A 12,073-nucleotide genomic window follows, 5' to 3' on the forward strand; every position below is an offset into this window, starting at 1 on the left:
GTGATTGCTGTATGCAAATTCCTAGCACAGCTGCACTGAAGGTGATTTGAAGTTGTTTCACTGACCTCAGCAACAACTTTATCAGGCCCTCGCCCTCTCTGATCTTGTCTTCATCACATTGAAGGACCAGGAAATTATTTTAATGTAATAGTGACCCTCTAGAATTTGTGTGGGGCTTCGATATATCTGTGCCAGTGGTAACCCTGCCCTACATTTATATATTTACATTTATATATTTACAATGATACTATATGTGTGTGTGTATATATATATACACACAGAAATTCTCAGAAGCTGCTCTTTTGTTATTTTCACAAGCACCACTTGACTTTCAGGTGCAATTTTGCAAAAAAAACCAACCAAACACCTTTGTTCATTTAAACATGAAAAAGTTATAATTGTCATAGAATCATTTAGGTTGGAAAAGACCTTTAAGACCATCGAGTCCAACCATAACCAACAAAATTTCTTTTTCAAGTCTTCAGTTCAATGTGACCATTTTAAAAATTCATTCTCCCTTTAATTTTAGGAGATTTTAAGTTCTGGAGGTAATTGTTACATAAAGTAACTCCTTACTAAACATCAGACAGGAATAGATCTCAGAACAGCTCCTTTTTCTGGTCAGTACCAAGCATACAACTAAGCATGTGTGAAAAAGATGGTGTCCTCTATGAGCGATAAAGTCTAAGAAATATTAATAAACCTAATTAAATTAGTGCGTGTAGTATAGAATTGACCTTGTACAGTGAAACTGGTCCTTCAGAGAAGACTTTTTCACAAATAACAGTGTCATTGGCTTTGCATTCACTGTAGTGTTTTTAACAACTGATGCACATTTTATTTATAGTAACAAGTTATGATTTGGGTGGTGGGAGATGAGACTTGCCAAGTTCTGTAAATTGTGATATTAAGGTTATCTTTATATATATACTTGTCCTTTGCTATCATCATTTCATTCTCTTAAGGGCATAATGTAGCCATATCCAAAGTCTCCAACTGATACAGTATAGAAATATTAAGAGTCCCTAATGTGTGAAATGCTTGACCATGCAATTGTATAAATGTGGCTCGCTCCAAACAGATTCAGTAGCCAGTTAGATTACATGCAATGATGGAAGTGGTGCTAATAGTCTCGCATGTTTGCCCTGTACTTCTTCTCCATCACCCTTTATTGCTGTATCTTCTGAATTCTCCCTTCATTTTCTTTCAACAAAGGCAAGTATGCCATGAGGGATCTGGTCCACCGACTGCCAGGCGCTAACAACAGCAACAGCTCAGCAAGCAAGGCCATGTCTGATGACACCGTTACTGCCATTTGCTGCACTCTGCATGAAGTCATCACTAAAAACATGGAGAATGCCAAGGCCTTACGAGACGCAGGCGGCATTGAGAAACTGGTTGGCATATCTAAGAGTAAAGGAGACAAGTATGTTTTGTAAATCCCCTTGCGCTTTTTTAACATCTCCAGTAGTTATTACTAGTCCTGAATGTGTTTGCCTCCTCTGTGCAATCGTGAGTTGAATTCTTTAGTTTCATCAGAAATCATATGCCCAGTAAGAAAGATGACGAGAAACAGACAATGCCAATAGCAGAAGTCTCTGCTGTGGTTTATTTTTGACATACCGTCAGTAGTGCATGGACTGCACTGTCTGTTCACTTTAAGGGAGAGTAGTTATCTACAGTAACCACTGCCTCTGGGCACTTCCAGAAGATCCTGAAAAACATTAGAGACCAGAGCTGTTGGATTGCACCCCACAGAAGGGGTGACATGCGGGTGGAGGGATCCTGTGAAAGGAAGGGACCTTACCACAGTTCTGTTACTGCTCCTCTTGCTCTGGGAGCAAAGAATATAAAATCACTGTCCCTCTTCACAGCACCCTTTTCTGGGTCACCAGCCTGCTTGTAAGGTGGGGCATAGTACAAAAACGGATCCAATGATTTTCCTGTTTTCTGTGAGAGCATTAGGATGACTGCAGGCTACTTTGTGAGGCACCAGAATATGCAAAAATCTTACACATGACTGTGATATTTTCAGAGCAGCTATGGTTTCATCTTGTCTGTTTTCCTATGTATGCACTCTTCATGAAGAGTTCACCCTTTATCCTTCTTTTGCCTAAAACATAGCCTAGTTCTCATATTTGTCAGCCTGCAGAAGTATAGTGCAATGGGACTATGGCAGTTTGAAAACAAAAAGCCTTCACAGTAGTGAACAAAACCCATCAGTCCACCTACTCAAAGCTGTCATCCCGCAGCCTACTGCAGCATCAGAGCTATAAAAGACCCTCACAAAGCTAGGCCTGAGCCAGGCCTCACAAAGCCTTCACCCTGAAGGAAAGATTTATGCACCCTACATTTGGTATGAGAACTTATGCTCACCTATGTGATTGAGTATTGCCAAGATAATTTATTCACATTTCTTTTCCTCTATTGTCACCCTTTTCATACCAAATTCATTATTGAAACATTATCACTTCCTAATTGTAAGGGATAAAAAGTAGTAGTGTAACAAAGTATGTGATACCAGTTGTGCCTATTTATTTATATTTACATTTTTTATTATTATTAAATCTATTTAAAACTTTGTTTTATATTTTTTTAGATCAGATGTACCACTATTGCAAGCAGGTTCATATCCATTTTATTGAAGTTGAATTGTCTTTCCTTGTAATACTGCATTTATCTACCTTTTCATAATCTGGTAGAGATAATTAATACTCATTAAGTCTTGAATTTTTAAAGTATTGTGGGCAGTTTTAGGGGGATCCAAGGGTATAATTCCCTGTCTAAGTGTCCCTCATAACTGTGAAAGCCTTATCTGTGTTGAATGAAAGTATTTAGCCCAGGTAGTATTGAGTAATTCCAAAAAACCTTCCAAAATCATGATATGTATCCTTCCTTTCAAGTACTTCTGAGTTGCGGTCCTGTGTTACTACTGTTCCATGTTATACAGTTCTAGGACAAGAAAACCTATCAACTCACAGTGCTACAAATGCCCATTTTGATTGAATGTTCCATTTTTCAGCTTTCAGAAATGTTAGTATCTTGCACTATTGCTTTGGTTTGGTTTCTTATAGGTAATCCATTGTTTAAAAATCATAATTGCTGGCTGTTGGACTGATAGGAAATTTTGGCATGCTCACTTTAATACAGTAAAACACTTCAGTATGAATTTATATTGTCCAGTATGAAGCAGCTGCCTCTACAAGTGCAAAGTACTAGACTGGATGCATCCTGGTATATGTATCAGTGCCAGGAGTGCGGGGCTGGCCCCGCTAGCTTTTGGAGCATGCCCAGGGCTTGAGCACTTTCCCTGTATGACAGCACAAGAGAACTGGTGTTAATAAGGTCATACTGGCCAAGCCCATATTGGCTTCACATAGTTCCTGTTTCTCCTCAGTACTCGCAGTATGGTTGGCGCGGTTATTTTCCTAGTTGCTCCATGCTACCAGCACCCCACGAGGCAGTACAGCTGGGAATGTAATAAAAGCAATTATGTTTGAAAGAGTTTATCAAATTCATGTTTATTCAGCAATTACCCACCTACTGCTGTACTCTGGGTGAGAAATGGATGAAAAGGGGAAAAAAAAAAGGCACCAAATAAATTCCCAGGAAAATACTGTGTAAGTTAGTTGAATCAGTTATGTCATGAACATTGCTTGACCAGCTTGAGTGCCGGTCTACTAGTGGTCCTCTCAGAAGTCACAGGATGCACCACAAAGCCTGACCCCTGAGAAGACCTCCTGCCAAAACCGGTAACATACACTGCTGGTTTTCTGGTTTCTCTTTGGTTTTGCAATCCATGTGCCTTTTCTGAGTAAAACATAAATCATCTCAATGACTGCCCCAAAATCCACCAATCCTTGCTCCAGGCTTTGAGCTTTGCGAGATTTTCTAGCGCTCTACTGCTTTAAGTGTATTATTGATACAGCACAGTGTTTGCTTCCTCAATGAGCTGGGTTATCTTCCTGGTCCTTTTCTATTTGGCCTTTCTTCACTGGGCTGTATACTCCCTGGTTTTTAAATTTTGGGGGGTTAGATTTTTTTTAAAGTTACCTGTTCCAAGAGGAGCATATGACTGCAAGGGATTGTAACAATAGTTTAGAGATTCTTTTGAAACCTTTCTGAAGAGAAGGTCCATGTGAAGTTATTTATGGTTTTCAACATAACTCTGTATTGCTGTCATTAAAGGCTAATAGTGTGAGCAAGAAGCAAGTCCTGATTTGGATTCCTAATGAAACTTTTCCTGGCTTTTTGTAAAGAGTTGTATTTCTGCATCTTGCCTCTGCACTTCAAGAACAGTGCTCATCACCCAACCAGAGTGTTTCTTTTGGCCACTGCTAAGAGGCATTTAATGTATTGAGCATGCTATCAAGAGTTAAAAGTTTGGCACCTTATAGAGAAAGAAACTCTGGCTCTAACTTCTTGTCCTTTATGCCAGAAGTTGTAGCCAGGACATCTTAGATGTACATAATACCAGTTAGGTACTCAACAATTTTGCCAGTTGCTACCTCTCCCATTCCTCCTACTATGCTTTTAGGATGAATTCTTGTTCTCAGTGTGCTGAGGAGCACACGTTTTGCTCCTCACTGAATAATTAACACTGTAGAAGTAACATGTATTGCCCTTGCTTAAAAACACGTTGGCCTCCAAGATGCCAGCCAGTTGTGGCACATTTGAAACACGCTTTGAACGGGGGTTTAAATCCATAGCAATGCATTTGAAAATTGGGATGAATGGAGTCTTGTACTTAACAGTCTCTTTCTCACTCTTTCTTTCTCTCTCTCTCCCTTTTTAACATATGTGCGTTAACAGGCATTCGCCAAAAGTGGTGAAAGCAGCATCTCAGGTCCTCAATAGTATGTGGCAGTACAGAGACCTGAGAAGTCTCTACAAGAAGGTAAGGCTCGGGTTTTTTCTAGATTTATCATCTTTCATATGGTTGCCCAAAAACTTCAGACCAAAAGATATATGTGACTGAAAATTCACTTGGAGTTTAAAGTTTCAGATACTTGGAGCTATGAGGTTTTCCCTCATTTCTACTTTTAACATAGAAACACCTTTAGAAAACACATGTGGTAATGAAAAGGGGATGGGACTTTGTTTTTTGAAATAATTCATACAAAAAGTGCTGGGTCTGACAGCCCTGGAGAGTGAAGTCATAGAACAAACCTGTGCAAGCTCTCCTACTGTAGCTTTCCTTCTTACACCTTACCACCCTGTCCTGAGGAGATTACCAGACTTCCAGCCCTTCAGCTCCAAAATTTCCTCATGAGATTGTAAACAAGAGTATCTGAATGAGTGGTGCTTAGGGACCAGTTATGTGTGGAGCTGGGCTGAAACTTGATAGTTTCACTTCCAATCAGCTGGCAGACAGTAGCATCATATACTTGGTTTTCAGACAGTCTATGGAGTCTTCAGTACCATACCATTCCCACGGGCCTGCTAACCTCCTAAAAATGAATTGCAATATGGTAGTACGATCCTGTGAAATAACATCTTATAAAGCTTTTAAAACATCAGCGTCTACTTAGTAAATTATAACATTCAAAGTAATTCTTGCTGAAGATTTCCAAACTGAATTACATTCCATGTGATTATCAGCCTTCAGATTTGGTTCTCAAAGGTCTTCTTGCTACATGGAATTTTATAGCTTAACTAATTGGTATTTGTATTTGTAATCTCAGCAAAGAGAGCTAAGACTTCCTGTGGCATAAAAGTTCAGGTCCTAGTTAGGTTGAGGCGTAAGAATAGTGAAGTAGGGAAAGTTTACAGTGGCATAATCTGTTGTGTGTATTTTGCACAAGAAAAGAACTTAGTTACATGAAACGTATGCACCAAATCTCAAAATGACAGAAGCTGACCTTCTGTTTAAAATGCTGTTCTTTTGCGTGCCTCAGCCCTGCTTTTGTCAAGTCTGAGGAGTAAGGAAGATGATCATTGAGTCTTTCCCATTGTTCACTTCCAGTATTTTCAGTCATCCTTGGCAGCCCTAGGGATACCATATGCAATGATGTTCTGAGTAACAGGCTGGTACTGAACTGTCCCATTAAGAAGTGGGAACAAACATGAGCTAGAGTAGGCTTTTCTTGATGGAAGGCAGTAACACACTGGAAGTGTGCATAGCCCAACTTCTGTGCATGTGGGTGGCTGCACTGTAGCGGCTGAACTTTATTGCACCATAATCTCTCAGAGATTCTTGCAGTGTCTGGCTCATTTCCAGCCTTCTGTCTGTATATATACATGCTGTGATGGAAAAGCAGTTTCTGGGGTTGCTCTGTGCATGAGGTAATCTATATGCTGTATGGCTTCTGAGTATGCATTCTGCTACATAAGGGACATTCTGTTGGCTGCCAAAGTGAATGCCTGGAAATGTACTTATATACTAAGCGTGCTTGGGTACTAAGTACCTTGCATGCTTAAAAGAACATTTCCTGCAACCACAAATACATGCTTGTGGTATGGAAAATAAGGTCAGCTAGCCTTTGAGGTAGCTTCCAGGAATCTCATAGCAGACACTATCTATATTCTCATGAAGTATTTTATTGATCTCTATATTGGCTAATTCCTACAGGCTTCACAAATTCGTAAAATGAAGGTCAGTCTCTGCTAAATATTTTTATCCTCATTACATATGCTGCACACTCCTGTTTATGTTAGAAGACATACAGTAATCTTTATAAAGTTATAGTACTTATTAAACTTGCCTATAGTAGGCTGACTGTTATGCTGGTTGTCTGAGTTTCACCACCTTGGGGAAACAATGTTTTTATGAAAGGAAAATTATAAAAAGTTTGTGTTAATCTTTGTAATACAAAGATACTGGGTCAATGCAATCTTTATTTTGTCCCATTAAAACACATATGCTAGTAAAAACATGTGAACATACAGTTGACAGTATAATATGATCGTCACTTTGCAGTATCTTGCACCTGCACAGCCTTTTTTGAAGTGCAGGTAAATCCCACTGCATAACCTTCAGCAATTTCTTCCTGTGTTCTAACATATCTATACAATTACTTACAAAGAATTGGTGGCCTACGGAGAGACACTATTTTGTGTTGTAATACAAGGAAATTGCAAGCATCACATCGCACTTAAGAAAAAGCAGCAGCACTTACCTGACTGCTTGAGAAACAGTGTAACCAAGTAATTTGAGTTGTGTATTTTAGAGCTACATGTTTACAGTACAGTAAGTAAGGAGAGGTGAAAAGAAGTATTATCATTTGCATTAATGGGGAAAGAAGGCAATATGTTTACTGCAGATGCAGCAGTAGTCAATATATTTAGTCCAACTATGACTGTATCAGCAAAAACATGAAAACGTCCTTCACTGCCTAATTTTGCTCAACAGGAATGTAAACTGGCAGAATATAAACTGCACTGACAGAAGGTTCATCCAGAGTTGGGGATTGGTGTGGTCACCTAATGACGTGCCACACCCATGGAGGACCAGAAGCCATGAAGTGCACAGGCACTGATTTCCCACTTGCAGCAATCCCTGATAAATTCCTAGCTGGGAAGTGGAGAGAAGTGGAGGAGTCAGAAAATAATCCTCCACCTGCTGTCAGTAGTGGGGCTGCCCTAAGCAGTGTGTGCGCAATAAATGCTTCCTACAAGCTCCAGTCCCATCATGAGTGAGCAAGCTCTTCAGCTTTAACCAAGGCTATAACATTAATATGCCTGTGTAATGAAACCTAAATGAAGCTGCTTCTAAGGACACTGTCAGAATCATCTGCGGCATAAAACTAGCCCAAATTTAAGGAATTTCAGGGTGCCAGCTTCAGGTGTGTTGCTTAAGAAGAAGAGTAGTGTTCACAAATTTCATTGTGCCACTCAGTGTCTGACAGACATTGCCTGTTTCTCTGGGCCATTCAGAGCCAAAAAACTGCAGCAGCAACTGCAACTACTCAGTTAACTTCATTGACCAAATCAAGCAATATGTCCTGTCTGAAGGTCGTAGTGTAATTTTCTAAGAAACCAGTCTTTTAACAACACAAAGTTTAAAGGTTCTGTCCGTCTTTTTTATCCTGAAAAATGCAATATTATTCCACAAGCCAGTGAGATGGGAAGCACAGAAAATTAAATCTAGTAAGGCAAGTTATGCTAGAGAGATGTTTCTGCAAAAGGGTTTCAGGCTAGCCCACATACTGTGTTTAAACAGAAAGGCAGAGCAGGTGGACAGAATAAACCAATGTAGCTTTGACAGTCAGAGTTCTGGTACCCAGAAGCTTCTCTGCAGTGGGCTTGATCCTGCTTCCAATGAAAGCAATGAGAAGGCCTTATTCATTTCAGAGGTCCTTTCTGTAAGGTACGAAAAGCAAGAGCTGGAACTCTTGCAGTCAGTTGAATTTACTGGGGAGACAGGCTAACTAATCTGCAGCATCCAGTGTGTCCTGGGATTCCCAAGATCCTATAAAAAATAAGGATTGAAGGTTTATGTGGCATTCAGTTTGCCAGAGCAGGAACATTGTGTCCATTTATTAACAGCTAATACAAGAGGAGTTGAACTCTTTGAACTGTTGGTCTCTCTTGTCAGATAGATTTTTATTCTCTGAAAAGCAGGCACAGGTAGAGACTGTAGCTTTTTTGGCTTAGAAGAATAATGGATAGATTTCTAACTTCCCACAGCCTGAGCTGCATGCTCAAGGAAGAGGAGGCATTGGCTTTGTTGTCTCAGTTTTCACTTGGAAAGCTCTGTAAGCCTGCAATGCCTTATGTACAGTGTTTGCAGAGCTGTGTCACACACACCCTGTATCCTCCGCTGACAGATTCTATCCAGTGTACTAGGATTTCCAGTTCATAGCTGTGCTGTGGTTTTAGTGGTACACGTAGACTTGTTAGGTTGGGCTGGCATGGAGAAGGCACAGAAAGTAAACAGTCAGCGTTCAGATCCATGAGTGGAGTGACAGTGGTTACCATTTTTTATACACTGAGGCTTTGGGGATAAAAAAAAAAGAAGATTATTTCAGTCCCTGGTATGGTTAATTTGACACTATCCTATACACAGTCCAACAAGGAAAAGTTGTAAAATGCATAAATGTTTCCATTCCTAATACTAGAGGAAAAAAAACCACCTTGACAGTCCGAGAGGAAGCAACAAATCTAGTCTTGAAGGGGAGGAGTTGCCATCCATCCCAGAAGTTTAACTTCCAGGTCCTTCATCAGGGAAGAGTTCACAGGAAATACTTCTCAGTGTTCCGAGCAATAGCAGAAACAGAAAATTAATCTCAAAAAAATCCCACGAAGAGGAAAACAAGGTTCAGGTTCAGTCCCGTGTAGACAATGTTTAGATTATTTAGTATGATTTATTTCTAGATACTGCTAAAGCTTAGCAAGTAAAAAAAAGAGGTGATCGTCACAGGTTTTCATCAGTAGATGAAATGTTGTCTCCCAAAGACTGATTTTAATGTCATGTCATTTTCAAACTTCTTTGTTCTCTACGAATAAGACTTACATTTTCATAAATTATCATTTATCCACCTCTGTTTTCTGAAGTCTATTCTAAAATACTTAAAATCTGATCTTCAAAAGTGCTTAATGGTCATATGGTCCATAGCCCCATGGGTGGCTCAGCACTTGAGAAAAACCAGGTGGAGGAGCTATCCTGTTTGTCCATGTACTTCAGACTCACAGTACACCCTTCTTCAAGTATCTTGGTAACCTGTACAGCCAGCAGGAGAATTAAGTGCTGCTTACAGTCTTCAGAGAGAGGTCCTGTCCCATTTATGTTTAGCCACCTAAGCAAGGTGAAAGGAGCTACTATGGTGATTCTTTAAAGATGCCTATTTCCAAGTCAGGAACACTGGACCCCACTCCAGTCTCTAGGGAATTAGCTGGCTGAAGATTCAGGTACACCTTGGAAAATGCAGATGTGACTGTAAAAGAACAGATTTCCATTAGCTGGTAAACTCTTACCTGTGTCAATATTCCAGACAATAACCATCTGCTCTTAAACACAGATAGCTTGTTAAATTGCATGAGGAAATTTGAGCAAAAGGGTTGTGCTAAATGAAATTAACATTAAAAAAAAAATATTATTATAAAAAAAGCTTCAATTAGTATTAAATGTGTATAATACTAAAGAGCTGGAGGAACTGTCAGGAAGAATGTTTTCTATTAATTGGTTTGTTTTGCCTAATCACTTAGGATTCAACAAAATACGTTTACATTCTGTCATTTTGTTTACATTTACTCCATCTTCCAGTATATAAGTAGAGATCACAATGAATTTGTAGAAATTATTTTTTGTCGCCATTTAGTATCGTAGGTTTCTGTTCTGCATGGAATGATGTAAATGTTTGTCCTACTCACCTGCCATATGAATAATAATACAACTAATTATTTAAAACTAGAGAGGCTGTTTAAATTTGCCATCCTTCAGCATGTAGTGTGCCATTTACAACAGGGATACTATTGTGGTAGGCATTTAATGAAGTCAGAGTAGTCACTCTGAAGATGGCTTTGTCTGTCATTGGCTGGAAAAAATACTTAGAATTGCCCAAAGCCCTTAGCCACAGTTAAGCAAGTCCTGGTCTAGAAAAGGACTCTCTTTTAATGTGACTTTCGGAATATAAAATGATGACTGTATGAAAAGGTCCTTTATGGCTAAATGTTCCATGAAAATTGACAGCAATAAACTTGAAAACTCTGGTCAAGGAGGCTTAGAGTCCAAAGTCCTTTCTTAAGCATAATATAAATACTTACCCTTTAAAAATGTTAATTACATAGTGCTATCACGTAGACTTGGAATGCATCATTTGGATTTTCTTCAGGTAAAGTTACAGTCAGTCAGATGTCCCCCCAAAAAGATGATAGTTCAGGCTGAAATTACCTAGTGAAAATGTCTGTGCAGAACTTAAACCCTACATTAACGATCTAAATTACAAATCAGAATGTAATAGTTCCTCAGAAAAGTGGCTTGACTTGAAGGAACTATTCATGTGCTCAGATTGTTTGTGAGCATATGTCTTTTGCAGTGCTGATCTTTCAGCAGGGCTTGATTTATTTCTATGCAACTGGCAAGACCTTTTTCCGATTAATATGTCACCCTTTTATAAAAGGGATGGATAAATTTAATAGAAAGCTAGATTGTCATTATAGAGAAGGCATTGTCTAGAGCCCATTTTTATATTAACTATGAAAATGCAAGTACCTGATTAATAAATGATTGACTGATTGATTGATTTATGGCAGTGGGCGGCCCCAAGCTTCAGTGTGGCTGATGACAGAGGATTTTCACCAACCCACCACTCTGGGTCATGGCACGCTCAGCACACGCTCTCCCAGAGCCAAGAAACCAGAATCTATTCCCCAACCCAGGTATTCTGGCTGTCAGCTGACCAGTGTTGAATTGTTATGTTTCATCCATACTGAGATTTGTACCCAAAAAAGTTCTACAGAAGACATTTGAATCTAAAGGAACAAAGCCTTACTAAAGAATGTATTTTAAAATTATATTGTAGATTATAGCTTCCCTTTGGAGAGCAGTCCCATTCATTTCAGCCATGTGAGGAAGATGTGTAGAGTTTTACTCTCTCTGAGGGCAGCATATACCAGAGAGAAGGACAAGTGCATTACATTCAGTTCCCTGACAAGTTTTGTAGCATTTCTGTAATCTCTTTTTTGATTGCCTGAACCTTTCAAACAGAAAAGCAGTTATTGATAAGCATTATGTTACAATAGCAGATTAAATTTATCAAGCATTTTTCTTACTTTTTCTGGCCCAATGACATCTGTAAGAAAGAAGTAATAGCTGCATATTTCAGTAAGAGGATCCCAGGTAAACTAGGATATCTATAGGAAAATCAGTGTGTCCATGAGTGAATTAAATTCTTAAAAACACTAGTTTTAAAAATATCTATTAGTAAGAACAATGGAGATTTCCTCAGACATAAGTACAGTTGATGAGAATTAGCACAATTGGGCACTGTTTAATGTTCAGTACTAAAATTCCATTTCCTTAACCAAGTATAGTCTTTTGGTTTGCTCCCCCTATATTTTTTTCATAGTAAAATGTGTCTCTGTGTCATTATTGCAAAAACCAAGATACCTTCTACATATGCACAAAATTCAA

General features: G+C 39.0%; 1 protein-coding gene across 1 annotated transcript in view; it reads left to right on the forward strand.

Moving 5' to 3' along the window:
- Positions 1–4,897, forward strand: part of LOC104410680 (catenin delta-2) — a gene marked incomplete at both ends in the record, with an annotated part of 62,427 nt that extends 57,530 nt beyond the window's left edge. Inside the window, 2 exons of the mRNA XM_010020925.1 lie at positions 1,216–1,426; positions 4,813–4,897. Of these exons, the coding sequence (XP_010019227.1) occupies positions 1,216–1,426; positions 4,813–4,897 (296 nt within the window). The remainder of the gene's footprint in view (positions 1–1,215; positions 1,427–4,812) is intronic.
- Between the last annotated feature and the right edge of the window lie 7,176 nt (positions 4,898–12,073).

The sequence above is a fragment of the Nestor notabilis genome, unplaced genomic scaffold (assembly GCF_000696875.1).
Source record: "Nestor notabilis isolate BGI_N333 unplaced genomic scaffold, ASM69687v1 scaffold11118, whole genome shotgun sequence".
In the NCBI taxonomy this organism is placed as follows: Eukaryota; Metazoa; Chordata; class Aves; order Psittaciformes; family Psittacidae; genus Nestor; species Nestor notabilis.